The 20,368-nt window shown below is 28.9% G+C and overlaps 1 protein-coding gene across 1 annotated transcript; it reads right to left on the bottom strand.

The window, feature by feature from the left end:
- Nucleotides 1–127: 127 nt before the first annotated feature.
- Nucleotides 128–20,033, bottom strand: LOC111037379 (IDLSRF-like peptide). Its single transcript, XM_022319917.1, has 4 exons — nucleotides 19,838–20,033; nucleotides 7,504–7,635; nucleotides 5,542–5,694; nucleotides 128–1,932 (listed from the first exon to the last, which is right to left on the bottom strand). Exons 1-4 carry the CDS (start codon nucleotides 19,962–19,964, stop codon nucleotides 1,739–1,741), a joined length of 606 nt encoding a protein of 201 aa, XP_022175609.1. The 5' UTR covers nucleotides 19,965–20,033; the 3' UTR covers nucleotides 128–1,738.
- Nucleotides 20,034–20,368: the final 335 nt, after the last annotated feature.

Here is a 20,368-nt window from a genome sequence, read left to right as displayed (position 1 = left end):
GTTATCGTTGTTTTATACATGAAAATATACACTTTTTACCTCACTCAATAATTATCCTATAATTATTACATTTCGATGGCGAATGTATCGAGTTCATCACGATTATAAATAATTTATTACACTATGGTTTTTTTTTTTTTTTTTGGTGTTCTACTGAAAACGATGTGCCAAATGAGCATTACAAAAAGAAATTACATTCGAAAAAGTAGTGTCGTTATATTATAGCTGAGTAGACGAGCAGTTAATGTATTAATGAATTAATAGCAACTATAGACTATAGATGATATATATAAGTATACCTATCTATAAGCACACACATGGCGTACCACATGCGGTGGTACATCGTACATGGGAATCGTTTACAGAGTGTTTCAGAGGGTATGATATTTCGTATTTGTAAGTGTGAAAATCAATTGCTGTTTTTTTATCTGATGGATTCCATTAATAATCTTCAGATTAAACTTAGCAAATCAAGTGTCAAAAACATATTTAGAGAAGAAAAAATATCGCAGGTCGTCGTTGAAAATTTAATATACTAGGTAGGTGGTATACTTGTCTGCTTTCGAAATTGTATCCATGCTGTTTTTCTCTCTCTCTACTTTTCGGCGATACCGAGTGACGAATTTCTCGTCGAAGGCGTACAATGTAATGATCTCAACGTCTATGCGTAAAATGCACACTTTTTATTGCATCATAGGTGCATAGCTGAATTTCAACTGCTGAAACACCCTGTGAATTATTATATAATATCGCTCATTAATAGTGTTGTAACATCATGAAACGGGAGTATCAAAATGTAATATTATTACTACTACGAAGACGACGCGTGTACATTAAACGATGTGTAAGAATGAATATTATTAAAAACGTTATAATAGTAACAAAGTTTTAAAGAAAACACTGGTACCTATATAGTATAATATATAAACAACTTGAACGTCGTAAGAGGCGCATTAGGCACCGCAGGAAAATACTCGGCATGTCGGTTATTATGACTTATACCTACATCACGTATTTACGATGGACAGGTATTATGAAATATGTATTATGTTTGTCCGTATATTAATTGAATCATCTCGGAGTCGGGCCGTAAAAAGTTACTTGGAATAAGTCAAGATCAAAATGTAATAATAATAATAATAATAATAACATTATTATGAAAAAGTCGTACGCCTTAATAATGCGCGATAATAAACAAGCAGAACCGGGTATAAAACTGCGTTGTTAAATAAGAAAACAAACATGACGTATTATAATGGCTCATTAGGCACGCGTTGTAAAGACAAATGATATATTCAACACATATTTATAATGATATATTTTTAATGTAATACATTTTGTATAACTAGATAATATTAATAGTAATAATAATAATAATAATAATAATAAACGTTTGATATTAAAAAGATATGTTTAAAGTTGTACATGATATGATATGTATAGTGTTAGCTTTATTTTTGATATGTATTGTGTGATTCAAAACCGAATGTATACGATTAAAATAGTATAATGGTTTATTATTTAGTTCGTTTTAATTGACCGAAAATAATTAGGGAAGTTATGTCTGGAATACCATGGAATTCGTGACGAAGGGAGTGGACGAAATAATAATTGTTTTTTTTTTGTTTGTTTGAAATCTTGGATGGATATTTGTATGTAGGTTGGTATATTATAAATAGGAATAGAAAATTACAGAGGATATTATAATTGTATACAAATCCGATATTTTTTTAGTAAATTAATCTAGAAAGCCGGTGTTGACTAGCTTTTCGAGGAAAAACTTCACATCGCCTAGTTCGGAGTCTTTAATGCCCAGGCTCTTTAACATGCCGATGTCGCCATTCTCGACGGCGATGAACACCGAACGCAAATGCTCCAAGTCAGATCTCATTAGATGGAGAGCAGCACCGAAGTCCTCGATTGTTTGTGATTCTGTAAGCACAATAATATACGAGTTACACATTTGTAGAAGAATTAACTAATATTACCGTTCTGTTCGAGTATTATATTTTTATTTCGATATAAAAGAACAATGCGGTCAATCCGTGATAAATTAGTTACTATTGTAGGAACAGTATATACTTGTACAAATGATAAATAATAAAAACGCATTATCTATACAATTATATTATTAATTATTATGCATATCATCTGGAGTATAGCCAGGAGTCTACGGCTATAAAGGTAAATCGCTTATCGAACGATTAAGGACATTAAACTTTTTTGGCCAAACGATTGAGAACACTTAAAATTCACAAATAATTCACCTTTACCTACCCATAATAAATTTAATACGATTGAGATCAAATGTACGTACAACGTTGCCATATCATTTAATTGGCTATCGAGCGATTTAACAAGTTTTATTTATTTTAAACTGACGATTTAAGTATAACGAAAAATAACGACAATAATTAATGTACCTATATATATAAATAAAATGTGTGATAAAAATGTTCAAGCCCTAGTCATGATTTATAATAATCTTATGAAAAGTATGTAAGTAACTATAAATAATGGGTTATTGAATAATAAGTTACCTATATATATGTCAATTCCTGCATAGTGTTAGCCAACATAATGTTCTAAAATATTTTAATAAATTTATTGCACTTTTATCACGTATTCAAATATTTATTTTTAATGCTCATATTTTGTCTTTTAATCTTTCGGTGACTTTCTTTATTACCTTGTTTTACCATACCTTATTACCCTCAAGAAGCATCTTTGACTTTGTCATGACTATTGTAGACCAAAAAACGACTATCCTAAGTCATCAAGCTGTTTAAATGAATTTTTTAATAGATTTTCGCTACTTATCAGAACCTGCACCAAATATTATTGTTAACTATACAGTATACATGTTAGTTGTTCATTAAGTATGAACAATGAATTCCATTTTAATCTCAATAAATATTGAAAGTAATACTAGTTACACTTTATCTTTGGTCAAATAAATGGGCCATTAAAAAAATATGTGCTACATCTGATCAGAAACGTCCCTGATTTAAAATTTTAGTCATTAAATTGTTTTTAAAATATAAATAATAAATATAATGGTAACCTACCCACGTGTGCCAGTTCGTAGATACGTTATAATTTATTGTATATTCTTTGTCCTTGCCTTTATGTTTTTTTGTATATACCCTAACTTACTTTACTGGGCTTTTTTTGTTATAACCCGGGGCTTCGTACGCCATTGGAATATAAAACTAACTATCAAATTAATTTGATTATTCTTTTAATCGAATCTGGGTGAAAGTTGAGAGCTGATAATATTTGGTCCGGAAGGTTGCATTTTACTTCAAAGTTTCAATTAGTGTAGCATTCAATTATAATATTATGTTATGCACTTTTACTGTTAGGCGAACTCCGTAATCCGCACGAACGCGCACATAGACCCATCCTTAAATTTTCGTAAACCGTTAAAGTATTATTAACTATAAGGATAAAATTAAGAAAAATAAAAACGGATATTAAATTAAAGCGGTCACCCAAATTGCAAAGCCAAAATTTAGGTGATGACATCGTTTATGATAAAACTTTAACGAGGAGGTGTTCGCTAATTATTTCGGACTGGAACATAATTTACTGGGTAGGTTATTGCCATTTACTGGTGTAGGTACATCAATATTATATTCTGTCCTTATACCTAACACAATAATTGTTCCAAAAACATTACCAAAGATTGATAACATATTTTAATAGGTATACAATTTATGTGGACCTATCTACACATTTACATTGACAAAATCGTCATGAAAAAAAGTAGATGGGCTGGATTCGTTACTGCAGCGGTATACAAACATTACATCCGAAAGACGATTCCGAACAAAATTTGATTTATTCAAAACAGTGAAAATAAATAAGTAAAAACAACGTTATTGGTTACATTTATTCACGGTTGTGAGTTTTCCAAAACCTACTCAGAAGTTCAAATCACTAGTTTAACCAGAATAAAGTGTTATTTCTATATACATATTCCTTGTATATAGAGTACCTAACCATATGTGTTCAATTTATTGTCGATATAGATGTGATTGCAATTTGTTGAGCTATTCTACAATTCAAAAACCGTGACCCGACAAATCGTTTTGATTTTTATACTTCGGTCGATCATATTGTAATCTTCATAACCTTGTACTGTAGAGCGACAGAGTGAGCATTGTTACTAAGGGTTTTTAATATTGGCCAAAACTTTTCCAGGTAGCAAAAGTGCTATTGACTGCACCCCTATACTTATAAAAAATTGAACGCAGGTGGTATAATAGATTATTCTATAAAAAATTTCCCATAAATATTTCATATAAAAATGTGAACAACTTTACCCGGAGCCGCGACCTTACATGACTGCCTGGATCGATTGCAGACGGACGGTGCAAAAAAACTTTTTACGCAATTTGTAATTCAAAATTCAGAAAATACATCTCTGACTTTTTTTCATGACCTTATAAACTTTCAATGGTTTATCATTGTCGTCAAATATAATATTATAATAACATACGTATGACACTGGCTTATGTCAACATAAGCGAAGAGATACAAGTGCCCGGTATCAGTTTAGGTTAAGTACCTATTTGTACCTGTGTGCTAATGCTTTTAACGCTATGAATAAGTTCAATATTATTTTTAAGTAATGATAATAAAGTATTATTTTTACTGGTTTTGATTCGGTGAAGCATCAACTATAGGTAATCATTATTAGTGCTGGCAAGTAAGTATTTAGATATACGTTTTTGAATTAGACAAACAAATTGAAGATGTCACAGTTTTCAGTTATAAAAACAATTTTTCTATAAATTAATTATACTTAACCAGGAACTCTATATACTAGATATAAGTTAAGCTCAGTTGGTAAACATAGAAACGTACGTTATATAGTAACGTATTATATAGTGTATAATTGTATTATAATGTTATTGAATTATGCTGAAATAAAAAATTAAATTATTACAATTTTTTTTTTTTATACTATTTGTTCCTGTTTTTATTTAATCAGCTTAGTATAGACATTGTGAATGGAATTATTTCGTAAGTAATACCAAGTATTCAATTAACACTAATCAGATTTTAATAAAAATAAATATAGATCTGAAAATAAAAGCGTGATGGTCGTCCGTGTTACAAAAAAAAAAACATAGCACGCTACTCGATATTTTCTTCTACAAGGAAAATCTATGAACCATAAATATGTTTTTGTTAAATAAGTAACCATAACAACGAAAACGTTACGCAATAAAATCAGTTGGAGTCAGAAATTCAAAAAGTCTGTACCCCAATCCAAGAACATATTTATGTTAAAAATCTGAGTGAATCATATGATGATTTTTAGAAATGTAAATTTCTAAAATAATAGTACTGAACATACAATGTTATATAAATCATCACAGTATCTTAGCTCTAAAAACATTTCCCTCGCTAGTCATAAATATAAAATATAATATACATTTGTATTCACTCATAATTTTTAATATTTAGATTAATAAATTGACCCTTTGTTGAATTGAACTGTAACTGACTTAAAATTACATTTTTACGTACCAGAAAGAGTGATTGCAACTTTTTCGACGCCTCCTAATGGTTCCAAAGCGTCCCTGGCTTTGCTGCCAAATAATTTTTCCAAGTAGTTTGGTCCATGACTAGCTAAAAGTGACTGTAAAAAACTTGCTGTTTCTTCAACCGGAGGTCGCTTAGCTAAAAATCATATAAAATTATATTATTCGAATATTCTGCAAATAATATATAATAATTAAATTAATTTTTAATCATATTTAATTAACCAACTAAAATTTGTATAACTTTGTACTTTATACTTTGGAAAATTACATTTTTAAAATTAAGTAGGTGATAAATTTGATTATGTAAAAAAACCTAAGTATAAACGAAAATATTATTTTTATCTAATAAAATAAATAATGTTCATATGTTTGTAAGTTGGAAATTTATTTTTTTTAATTACCCACCTATATAAATCATCTAAATCGTAATGTTTTTTGATTTATATCGTTATTTTTTGTCGCATATTTTTACTTATTGTTACCAAAAAAATAATTTACCTAAACTATTAAATATAATACGAAACTGTGGTGTACATTACAATAGTCACTTACTATTTTACTGAAAGTATTTAAGGCAAGTCTCAACATTTTTTATGAAATCATTAATCATAAAAATAACTACTGAATTATATAAATTGGTATTTGTCACGTAACGTATTAATAATATTACATAATTATTAAAATATTAAATACAATTAACTCGAAAGTTGCAATTTATTAATTTTAATAGAAAAAAAACCATTAATTATGTAAATACCTCTTTAAACCAATTAACAAATTATTGATTTATTAATTGTTTTTTTTTCATAAAGTTATTGTATTATTAAATAGCATTTGCGTAGTAAGTATTTAATTATATTTTCATTGATCATTAAATATATTATTATTAAAAAAATCTCTTATCTTGTGTTCAAAAACAATTTTAAATGGATGTCTACTCACCCAAAAATTTTCAAGATATTGCTGATAGTTGTTGGAGCTTACTTAGAATATTTACTTTATTCGGTCAAATTTCTACAGTTATTAAAGTTCTCTCAAACACTCGTTTAGGTACCATAATATTAACTTAAACTACGTTAGCACTTGCTCAGTAATTCATACTTTAATAAGACATCCTTAAGTAGAATTTACAAACTATTAAACTTTTTAAGCATTATGGTTACAAAGAAAATATTTCTATAATTGTAGTTTATAATAAAAATAGTTTTGCTCTACTAGTTCGAATTTCAAAACATAAAATGTAGTTTAACAAAAGTAAAAAAAAAACAATATTAAAAGTGGAACTTGTTATTATTTATTAAGGTTTTTTTTCGTTTAGAGAACAGTAAAATAGAAGTAGTAAAATGAGCATAAATAATAACTGCTGAATAGTAGACATTTTAGTAAATTAGTTGACATTGAACACGATATATTATATTACACATGCACGTACTTATAACATAGCCTTTATTAACCCCATTAAAATAAGAAGTTAATTTTGCTTGAATTAATTTTAAAATAAAACCAGTTTTACCTAAGTAAGTATAGATATCAAACATGTGTACTGTGTAGTGTATTAGAGATCGTGCTAAAACAGGTGTAACAGTGAATTTAAATTTAGTTATTTATTAGGTACCTATCATAAACTATTTTGTCATGTTAATACTTGCGGCGTGATTCTATTAACATAATTACTATCCATTAAAGGATTAAGAAACTTTGCAGAATTGTTCATAATTCTGTGAAATACGTTAATATTTTTGTTTCAACAAATACTATAACATAATACGATATACGTTTCTAAAAGTAGGTAGTTTAAATAGATTAAACGATAGAAAAAAACCTATCTAATAAATAGATGATCTAAGACCAACCTTTTGTAATGTGCTTGGAAAAAAAAAATGTAAACAACGGTGTTTGGTTGTTGAAAAATATACATTAAGTAAATATAAAGCAGTTATGTTACCCGCAGTGCAAAGTCTGGCATCTTCATCATAACCATCTGGACAATCTGGTGCTCCGTCACATAAATATTGGATAGAAATACAAGCGCCGTTTCCAGGACATTTGAATGGTTCATATGGGTGGCATGGTTCTCCTAAAATGAATCAAAACATTTCATATTAATAAATCTTTGTAACGGAACTAATGACCATTTGATTCGGGGTTCATTTTCAAACAGTTTGAGATAATTGATTTTAAATAATAATATTAGGGGGCACCTAGACTTTTATCAAAAATAAATTTCTTATTTTATAGTTTCTACCAATTGATATATTTTATTTTTTTTTGATTTCTTTTAACCATCCAAATGTATTATGATGATTTTCTATTTGTTTTAAATGTTTAACTACTGCATAATATTGTCACTTGTAGAAATTATGTTTTTATTAAACGCATTACACGCATAAGGATAAACGCAAGTTTTTGCAAACGGTTTTTGATATATTCTTTTAAAGTGAATACCGATACCCTTTACTTAGTACTTATAATTTTTCCACCTAATGTGTTAGTCGTCCCTCACAAATGCATTATATTGACATTAGGTAATTTTTTTTTTATGTGCGGTATCCGCCCCTCGTGACTTGTATATTAGGCATTGGGTGTTTAAGTGTATAACACGCGTACTGGGTGTCGCCAATCCTATCACTATCATATATTATTGCAGTCTCTCCGAAATCACATCCGTCACGCACTGTCGTCGGTCGCGAAATGATTTCGTTTAATTACGGTCCGATTTCCTATTTCTAGTTCAGAACGACAATAATATAATAATGTATACCTGCACGAGCACCTATGCGGACGCCATTGTCATAACATAACCAGCTTGTCTATCGACGTGTCGAGTCAAAATTGACATAAGTTAGAATCCATTAATGGCGCTCGCTTCAATATAAGCCGATGAACTTCACAATGACTGCGCGTTCGTTTGTTAATTATTTTATTTTACAGCTTTAACCTGCTACCGCTGTACAACGACATATTTTGTAAATTCCGTCGCCACACTCAATAATTCATTATTATGTGGTCTGCTATGCGGGGTTACACGTGTGGAGGTCCCATACATACGTTTAGCGTAAAATATACTTGAGTAACAAAAAGGTTTTTCGTCAGAAACCAAGACGAAATAATGCAATATGTACTCGATGATACGATTGCAGAAGCGACGGGTTATTTTGAATTCGTTCCGACAGAAATAAATAATTTATGGAAATACATATTTTATCCATCTTGCTGGGGACTAGAATGTCTTATAATATTATCTTGTCATCTTGTTGTTCAAGTTATAAATATGCAATTGCGGTCATACTGATATCATAATATTAAATATTAGGTAACCGTAAGCCACAAATTGTCGTGGTGCGCATCCTACCTAATTCGTACCTGCATAAATTATTGATTTGACGTTATAGAAAATACAAGAGAACATTGCGCAGCGGAAAAAACCATAATTTAGATCAGTTATTGTAGTGACAATCTGTCTGATTGTGCTGCATTTACGATAATAGCGCCGTTCCAATCCGAATGTGAAGAGATGAGTTGCACTTATATAGGTAGGTAGTGTAATATATTCGTAATGATTTTGGTCTTGCGGAAATAACGCCTGTTGGTTTAGGTGTATAATAATAATATGTTGTAATTCAATAATGGACATTAACTCGGAACGAGGATTCAATGACGGTGTTGGTGGCGGCTTTCGTGTTAATTAACCGCCACAACGTTTGAAATTAAACTCGAGCTTCGATGACCTGTTGTGAGAGATAAACGGATACATTGCAAACGTGTAGGGTATGGGGGAATGGGGATATTGTAAACTTAGGTAATAATATACTGGTTTGCCGCATTTCAGCTCAACGCTTGTTATAAATAATTAATAGTTGTTGAGGTTTTAGACTGCTCATGCAAACCATTTTATAGATGGGTGGGTACACTTAAATAATTTAATCGACTAATTAATTATACATTAAACAATAGAAATTTAATATTTTCGTACACAATATCCAGGCTTAGGCGTATCGCGATCATACCAAAATAACCTCTGTCCTCTGTATTTAACATTAAAATAGATTACTATACACATATATAATTCATACTCTGGATGATTTGATAAAATACATTTTAAGTTCTGAATAATAATGTAGGTATTAACATTTTTTACACATTCAGTAAGTTAGCAATTTAACCACGTCAAAAACTTTTGATCACTTCTCAATATTTTAGACTCTTTAAATATATCGTTTTCTCTCAATTAAAATCACGTTGCTGCGGAATAAAGTATTCATTTTAATTAAATGTAGAATATTTTAATAAAAATAAAGTTTGACTATTGTTAGTATAGTTACAATTATGGTTGTAAAACTGTCAAACTAAAATTGGTTTGAACGACACCAAACTTTAATTTCATATTTTGTATTTCAAGTGTCCGAATTGCATATAGTAGTTATGACTTTATGATCGACCAACTTCGAAAAGGATTATTTTAGTGATTTTATTATAATTTGTACTCAGTGTATTTGATAAATCTGAAAACTCAATTTCACGAATGTTTCATATCATATAAAATTGAAGTGTAGTCGACGCTTTACAGAGTTTTATAGCTTTCTACTAGCGTCATTATATAAAATTGTTGATCGGTTTCCGTTCACATTGGTTACGTTAGAAATACTGATAGTCAGTTAGATACTTTTCTTCTGAGGAAATTTAATTGAAAGAAAAAAATATTATAAAATATTTCCGTAAACTCTATTATACACTCATGCATAATCAATTCATTAAAACCGCACTACCTGTCGACTATTCGAACACTCTAAAGAATAAACTAAATAAATAATTCAAATCCTTCATAATAATTTACTATAATATGTGAATAATGTTTTTAAATGTCTGTTATTTACCAGAATTATTATTTAACTGAACTATTTTAATTGTTTTACTTATTGTTTATTCATCAAATTTAATAAGTTTTTAACCAAAGAATTATATAAACTATAAAGTTTGTTCATAATTTGATTAAATATTCAAGTTGGTATAAAAAAATAATTTCGAGAGTTGGAATAATGCGGACTTTCGGATACCTAGGTAGCTAAATGTCTGAATCAGGATCCCGGAAATTATTAACAAAATAACAATTTATTTCCTGTCACTAAAGATAATAAAACGTATTATTTATGATCAGATAAGACACTTTATCCTTCTCAAATAATTTAGTATATTATAATTTAGTAAATTTAGTAATATACCTGCATTCGCTATATATTATCATATTATTAAAACGATGAAAACATTAGTTTATTATTAAGTTTCTGTAAATCGTGTTATTATAAATATACCTAGTATACGGTTATACCTATAGAATGATTAAATATACAATATACATACATATTTATTACTTTTGTACCAATACTTTAATACCGTAGCTTTATAATGCACGAAGCCAGAAGCGCCCAACTTCCTGGTATAATAAAGATTAAAGTCCTTTGGTATTGTTGTAGGTATTTATAATCTTGTTAACAAATACTCAGTTATATCAAATGTAAATATAAAATTATTATTTAAAAAATATATACGTTCTGCATAACTATATACAGGTAGCTAAAACCAAATTAAAATCGATCATTAAATAGAAAAGAGAGTGTTTTAAAAAATATATAAACAATACACATATAGATATCTATATAATATGTTTAATATTAAAGTTTATATTCATTTTTGGTATGATCTATTGATCTGGTAACTTATTTCAATTGTATTTATTTATACATTTATAATATACCTTTTTATTGTGTGCATGTAAATAAATAAATATTTTTATTTTGTTAATAAATTGTATGTAAACAATAAACATGTTGCAATTTCATCAAAAGTTTAAGCATATAAAATCATAACTCATAAGTTCATGGTGCGTCTTGCGTAGTATTACATTTTTATAATAGACATATTAAAAATATAACATAAAAAGCTCAATGTGACAATGTCAATATATCATGTTTAATGCAGTATCTGAACTCGTCCAAATAAACGTCATTATTATTTAAGACTACAGTGGTAAATAAAAAAAAACTTTTCAGCTGGCCATTTAGATTAAAATGTAAACACAGCTGAGAGGAATAGTTTGGTAATGGTTTTTTTGTTCAAATGTTTAAGTACACAACTTTGTGATAGGTATCTGTACAACAGTGTGCGTAATAATTAACAGTACTCAAATATTTTTGTATAGTATTTCTTAAACATTTAAGTATTTTTATAACTGAAATGAGCACGCGTTGACATCAGATATCTCGAATAGAACAAAATGTATGATGTTGATATTTTATTTACTGCCTAATTATACATGAAATATTAATTATTGTTTGAAGTTTGAACAGAATTATTGTTGACATTATATGCGTCATGTGCACAGTACACTTATATTTAAAATATTATACATTTATTTATACATGCATAGACACTCCTATATTTTATAGTGTTAACACTATATTGATGTGCATGTATTAAGGACCTATATAATATTCAAAAGTCAGACGATTATATTAATGCCCAACATGCTAACTATACAATGTCTTGTCTTTTAATATTAACTTAATAATAATAAAAAATAACTATAAAACCATATTATTGTGAGTAACCCATTATCTTAATCATTAGCAAACATCGTATTAAGTCGTGTACCTGGTGAAAGCTTCACTCGAGCGAAAATGACAACTCAAAATACTTTTTATTGCCAAACTTTTGCCATAACAACTGACGTATACTCATGTATATATGTTCAAATATGGCATTTACTCAAACAGTTGAATGAATTTTTAAAGAAATTAAAAATATAAAAAGAAAATAAGTAATTCGAGTGAATTGAAATTGACGTATTATAGTGTTGTTTAAATATTATTCAGTCCACCATAATATATCATAAAAAAATATCAGTAGCACTTTTCACTTTTGACCTTTTCCGCCCCCACTTAAATAGTGTTGTCGAAAAAAAAAGCACTATTGTTGTTAAAATCAATATATATATATATTATACGTCACCATATTTTATTATAGTATAATAAATACGTATTCTATTTGTAAATTCTGGGTTGACAATAGTGACGTGCCAATTTAGTAAGATTATTATAAGCCGCCCAAATAAAGTTAAAATATTTATTCATTGAAGATTAGATTATTTAATAGAAATTATTCTCACTTTCGAGAAGTTTACAGGAACAAAAATTATCTCAAAAATAGATAGAAACAAAAATTACTTTTCTGATATATATAATAATATGCAACCTACCACGAATTAAAATAAATGAATTATACGAACTTTTGATGGTGTAAGTTGAAAAATAAATCTATTGTGGTAATATAAAGAAATATAATATTCTTATATAATCATACTTCATGACCTGAAAAATATTATTGTTTTGTAATTTTTCAAAAAGCGTTCAATATGAACAAATAAGCGTCGTATGAAATGATTAAAAATACTAAGCACGTTTAATAAAAACCTGTACAGAAATGATTAAATAGTACGAAAAATGTAATGGAAATACAATTTCTGGAGTTTGAACAACCGACAAATGACTATTTGCCACTGTAAATATTGATATTTTGGTTTGCACAATATATAAATATTGTATATATATGTGATGAATGCGACAAACAAATTTATTTTTATTTTTCAATGCCGAAGTGAAATAACCACGGAAATAAGATATACCTACGCTGGAACTTTTTGAATTCTGTTTTTATTTTATTAAATCCAATTTAATGTAGTTTTGTTGAAAAGGAGTTGCTGCGCGAATGTCATGTGTGGTCGTTTTTTTGACTTCGGTGTCGAATTCCCATCACACAGTCAGTAATATAAAAAACAACAAATATAAAATATATTTGCAATATAGCGATCGTGTGCACGTATAGACGTTACGACACGCATACGTCATATTTTCTTTTAATCTAAAACGTGGAAATATCATCTCAGGAATATAAATTCCCAGTTGCCATTGCAAGAATAAACTTTTTGAGTGCGTATGCGTCGTACTTGGTACCTATATATCGATGCGAATCAGTACAGTATAAACCTCCGTCGAGTTATAGCAATATTCATGAAAACATTTTTTTTTTAAACATTATTTTTCCCATACCTACCTAAACGCAATTATTATTAAAATCCGGAGACACTCGCATTGGGAAACATACATGAGCACTTCCCGATATTTCCGGTGACAATATAGTGTGCTTTGGTGTCTCGCGGCAATACTCGCGTTGGGACTAACCGATATCACTTTTCCACGTGTGTTTACACGAACAACCGTTTTCCATTTTATGTATATATTATATATTTATACCATGATGGTATAATACAGTAGTATAGTATGGTTGAAGTGCTTTACTCTGCCTCTGCCGCCGGTCGTGCGCGAAATATACTACCGAACAATGCAACCACCGCCGGAGCGTAAAATATTATATTATGGAGCAGCTTTTATTCGCGCCACATGTTATGTGTATACACTACGGGTCCCAAAACATTATGATAATTTGACTGTACTATTATGGCGACAGATAAGACTATGATATTGCCAGTGTGCGCTGTGCATATATTATAATATGAAAGTTGTAATTCCAAAACGGTTTGATATATATATATATATAAGTACATGACTGAATCTTTGTGTGTGTGTGTGTGTGTGTGTGTGTGTGTGTGTGTGTGTGTGTGTGTGTGTGTGTGTGTGTTTGTATGTGTGTGTGTTTGTTATGTGTGTGTGGGATCGTGAGTAAGAGAGAGAGAGATAGATAGAAAATAACTAAATTATCTACAGACGTTTGCCGCCGTTGCTGGTGTCAGTGAGTACCGAGTAGAACAAAACACGGTGGTTTATGCCATTAGGAAATTAATGCAATAGTCGTTGTGTGCCTATAAAATACCTACAGCTGGCTACCTTGAGCAGAGTACCTATAAAAATTACGAACACACGTGCCAGTTAAATATTTTGCAGGACTGTATATGTATGAAATGTAAAAAATATATATTTTAATTAAAAATGAATATTATTTTACCGGTGGATCAGTGTTTGTAATATTATTATTAAAATCAGCACTCGTGCGTAATACGATTATTACTAAGTACGAGTTAACAACTGCAAGTTTAATAAAAACGGATAAAAAAAATTAAAAACCAACGTCAATATTATATGCGAATGCATTTTTATCCCTTCATAATTTATACATTTATTCAAATTCTGATTCATATAACTTTTAAGTATCTATTTAAGTACTATATTTTAAAACCTTAGATTTTTTATGCCATTAAATTATTAATAATAAGCTTAATAAGTCACTTGTGTCGATACAAAATTACAAACTCAATTTCCCCTAAAATAACCATCCTTACTACTTTGAATTGTTAAGCAAAGCATTGAAAATTGTATGTATTTAAATAAAAAATTCGAATATAACATAATATGAAAACGGTATAAAAATTCAAGTTTTTTCAAATATAATCTATATTATAAGTAAGCTGGATAATTCCAAAAACCAGAATATGAATAAATGCATTGTTGAAGGATATAAGTGAGATATGCACGTTGGTAAATCACACTTTATATGAAGTATCTAAATTGCAGATATATTTTTTTCTTTTTATTATAAATAAACAATCTATACAGCGTATACACAATATGTTTATGTGGTAAGAGTAAAAATACAGACGTGAAATGTTGAGTAAGAAGTCACCCATTGACGACACTTATCTTGATTAAAATTACAGATATAAAAATTAAAGTTATCATAATCTTCATCTCTACGTAATATATCGAGTCAATGAGTCATACAATTTTATTTCAACGCGAGGTTTGTTTGAAATCAACAATTTTTTTAAACACACACATATATATATAAAAATTCCCTATAAAAATTAATTAATTATTTAGTCCTATCCAAAACACACAGAAGAATCTATTATACGAGGATAACTCTTGATAGTATTTCTTAGTTAAAACTTGTGTGATAAAATAAATATATTTTTTTTTAATTTTCAAGTAAAAATAGTATTAAGACAAGTTTAGTTATGAGAGCGAAAATGTTTTTAATTAAAATCAAACAAAGAGCATAAAATTATCAAGATCTCATGGGAGCACCTAAAGGTTTTTATGAATACTATTTGTAGGTAATAAATAATTATTATTCATAAAAGATCATTTTTACTAGTTATGAAATGTACCTATATACTACCGTAAAAAGTTTAATTGCACGTTTTAAAATAATGAAATGTTATTGAATTATATATGCTGTAAGTAATAATATTAAAAATATAAATATAAATAATATTATATTTGATAATACATATTTTATTGACTTGTTTAATATTTTCAACTAAATATTTAAAATTTTTGCAATGAATATTTTTGGATACATAAATATACCAAAAGTTATAAAGAACAATAAACCTAAATGTAACATACAGTACATTTGTAATATGTTTATTAATATATAAATATTTGGGGTTTGTAAATACCAACATTTTTTTACATTATATTTATTAACTTTATTTACTGCATCTGCATATGACACAGGTAGTTATTATTTTTTTTAATAGTGATAAGCTAATTAGTATGGTTAAAACGATCTAATAAAGTTAACGAGTTTATTGATATTATGAAATCATGTTTTCTATGTGAAGTTATAATGAAAAACTTTTAGTCACATGGTTTATTAGTTAAAATTGTGAATTATTTATTTTAGGTCCGGATTGTCCGAATTCCAAACTTTTTGAATTTGGTGCTTTTGGAAGGTTATTAACTCTACTACAATAAACTTTTAGGTACCTACATCAATAGAATGAACTAAAATATTTATTTGTAATTATACATATATATTTATGTTTTTATTTCCAACATTTTTCACTCTGACGCGTTCAAACATTTCAATTTCCCATTAATAACCTAATTACACATGGATCTCAAAAGTACAGTTGTCTAAGGGCGTTATAAGACCTCAAAGTTTGAATTGAAATTGACTGAGAGAAGATGAAAATATTTATGAAAATATTAATCTATAAATTATCAATTAACTATGAGGGAAAACGGTTTTCATTTATATTATTTAGTCATACATTTTATTAATTAAATTATAATATATTTCAAGTCGTAAGTGAAATACTGAGATGTTGTATTTTACTGTTAAATAAATGGTGTACGTTCGGCGTACATCTAATATACCCACTTGAAAGTAATATTTATTATTATAGCTCGGAACAAAATTGTGTGAAATACGTCATGGGGATATATATTGTTGAGGACACTTAGTGAAAACTGAGTGGTACTTGTAGAATAATGAACAAGGAGCAAAAACATCGTTTTACTCCAAACAAAAGTTTACATTAAAATGAATTTATAAATCTTAACACTAAAAATATAACCTTAAGGTTATTTGACCATACTTTTAAATTTTAGTCATTCTGAAGTAGCTATCAAGAAAAAACATGCTGTAATAAAAACGACGAACAAATAATTATTCTATGAAAAATAAATTGCATAACAACTAGCGGAGAGTTTTCTCTTATTTAAATTTTACAATTAACGAAATCATAAACGTGATCATCGTTAAATAATTTGAATTAATTAGTTTGGACTAGTGATCATCAACCTTTTTAATATATACATATGTGTGACCTACTTTAAGACACCTTTTCTGCATGATGAAACCATAAAAAATTCTGGTTTTATTATTATTTATTATAATTAGGTTCTGATATAATTATATTATTTAAACTAATGATAAGCGTGTGGTCCATCAAAACAATTTCACATGTCAACATTGGTTATATAACATATAGGTTGGAAAACTCGGGTTAGCACAACTAAAGGTACTGAAAGAAAACGAAGTTCCTTGGTATAAAAAAATTTCCTGTACAATATTTATTGGATATGCTTAAGTTTTTTGGATAGTTAATGATCCGTTCCAAATTTTATTTTAATCATATTTTATTTATATTTTATTAAACGAATTTAAGAAAAATAGTGCAGTGGGATAGAATATGAAAATCGAATAATCGATTCCTTGTGAATTCCTACGGGTCATGTAACAGGTATATTAACCACACCTATTTTTACATGCAATTTATACATAGTACCGTGTAGTATAACTTTTTCAAATTAACTAAGAAACTTGTATGAATATTAAAAGAAATAAAAAACGTGGGTCGCGACATTTTAAAATAAAGTAATAAGATGTAATAGAAGATTGTGATTCTCTTTGGGAAATAATGTTAGGTTAGGTAAGTTGTTAACCTAATCAAAAAAGTTTTGTTATATTATTATCATTATCATTATTTGTATTTCTTTATTTTAGTTCGAAATTAGTAGGTACTATATTTTTAATGAGTTCATTATTTATAAAACTTAAATTTGATAGTTTGAGTTAAAACCACTTATTATTGTTTATAAATATCAAAATAAAACAACGTATAAATACATATACACATATACAATTTAATATTACTGAAAATACGCATACATTTATTTTTGTTTGTTAAGCTGAGTGGTAATAATATTATATTATGTGTAGGATGTGTGTTAGTGAGCCATGCAATAAAACGGAAACTTTTATAATTTTATATGTTTTTTGTTAGACTCTTCTCACACAAAACACATTATACGGACTATTCAATACCTATCTAAGTAAACACATTTATTTTTTGTATTAAATATTAACTGTATAAAAATATATTATATTATTCATCGTCGGTGCGCGCCCTTAAACTAAAAACTAACCATTAGTTTTTATTAATCTTATCTGTCAACAGAATGTATATAGCGTACTCGAATATGAGTAATACGATTACAATCATTGTTGTTTGTAATCCTACACACTGGTGTAGTGAAATTGCATATTCAACACGCCGTCAATGGTATTATTGTTAAATTTGAATACAGAAGTAATTTCCTTAACAGTTATATAATATTCAAGCACTTTGAATCGTGATGTTTTTGTTAAACATCTTATTTACTGAACAATGAACATGCATAAATATTTTATTATTAAATTAAAAATAATGAGAACAACGGAAACGTCGCAACTATTGACACAAATTATCACTAAAGTCACTATACTCAGAATAACCTAAATAAAAATAACATTAACTCATCATTACCATGTAATATTAAATAAATACATTTATATTTACAAAGTTATTTTTGAAACATTCATTTTTTTATTTAATAGTTCATATTATTTAATAAATAAAATATACATATTATTTACGTATAAATATATAATATGTATAATAATAGTAATTGTGTTTTTAACAAATTATAATTTATATTTAAACAGAAATTGTGACTTATGTGATGATATAATAACAACGTTTTTACATAAATTTAAAAATGGTCGTGATAATTATGTATTAACCATGCTTGAGCCATCCATAATATACAGCACCAGCTAAAGCAATAATTATGATTTTACCGAGTTCCACGAAGAAACCAAACATAGACGCACAAATCGTTCCTTATAATGATACATTTTTTACTTTATCCGGAACAAATATATTCCTATAACCTGCAGTTCCAGACTATTTGATTTAGTTAAAAATAAAAAATAAAACTATTTAAAACAGATTCTGAAATTCTGATTGTCTAAATTTTCCGATATTATTCAAATACAGTAGCATAAAAGATTTAAAATAAATATTTCTTGCGCGTTGAGACTGGATAGTAGTAAATAATAAGACTAACATTTTAAAATAAATAACAACAAACAATATTAAAGCCAAATTTTAAAATTAAAAACCAAATACATCATATTATAGTGTATTGTTCGGTGCTGTGCAGTATCGTAATAACAATATAATTCGGCAATCTATTTTGGATTCGAGTAGTTAAAATGATATATTTTAGGAACTAATCGAATACCCACAGTGTATAACTGTCTAAACGCACACGAGTATATCTATTGACTCGTCCCGATATTACTGGAAAAGGATCGCGTGGAAATCAAAGAAACCAGCCTAGATGATCGAGATGCATTACAAATATAAATAGTGTATAGGCACAACGGAACGCTGTGTTCGCGTGGCCGGTCATCGGATTATTGTAATTTACTAACTAAATACTTGTAAGGTCAATACAATTGTGTCCAAAAATGTAGTGATCACGAAAACGGAGTATCAGATGTGCATAATAGGTATTATAAATACGCTCGACACAACTCCCCGGGGACGTGTACGCACACACATAATATATATTTTACTATCGTATCAGCTATGACTGGCGTATTTTATTATACTATAAATAATATTAAAGCAGACAAAGGTCGGAACGTACCTATGTTCCTTTTTGCGTGTATGTGCCCGTACAGTTTGTTGAGATCGAGCGCGGAAACGATGAGGCCGCCACCACAGCAGCACAAGATCATCGCGGCGGTCAGGATGAGCTGCTGCTGCCTCGCCATGATATCGTCTGTCGGCTCGGACGGTGTGACACTGAGTGTGTATGCTTGCGTGTGAGCGTCGTGTCGGTCGCGAGTTTCCCGTGACGGCGACGGCCAACACCCAAGCAATGATAGGGCGCCGGCGCCGGGCACCGCAAACAGTCGAACGTATATTTAGTCGTCACCGCCTCCTGTTCCTGCTCCTCCTCGTCCCGCACCTCCACGTCCTGCTCCTACTCCTCCCCTTGCACCCCCTCTATTCGTTCACCGCCGGCCCCTCTCCCCGTTCCCCGTACACTACTACGTTTCTAGCCGCCACTGCCGCCACTACCGCCCGTCATAGCTTTTTGTGTGTTGTAGTCCGTACGGTAACAGGTAGGCAGCGCCGTTATAGTTGTTGCACAGCTATATAGCCCGAGCAGCAC

This window comes from Myzus persicae, unplaced genomic scaffold (genome assembly GCF_001856785.1).
Source record: "Myzus persicae strain clone G006 unplaced genomic scaffold, MPER_G0061.0, whole genome shotgun sequence".
Lineage (NCBI taxonomy): Eukaryota > Metazoa > Arthropoda > Insecta > Hemiptera > Aphididae > Myzus > Myzus persicae.
The sequence above is the reverse complement of the archived record's forward strand: the minus strand, read 5'-3'. Positions and strand labels throughout refer to the sequence as shown.

Coding starts and splice junctions, on each gene's coding strand:
- LOC111037379 (XM_022319917.1), bottom strand. CDS start 19,964: ATGGCGAGGCAGCAGCAGCTCATCCTGACCGCCGCGATGATCTTGTGC. Junction 7,636..19,837: donor ACACGCAAAAAGGAACATAG/GTACGTTCCGAC, acceptor GATTCATTTTAG/GAGAACCATGCCACCCATAT. Junction 5,695..7,503: donor TGCCAGACTTTGCACTGCGG/GTAACATAACTG, acceptor TATGATTTTTAG/CTAAGCGACCTCCGGTTGAA.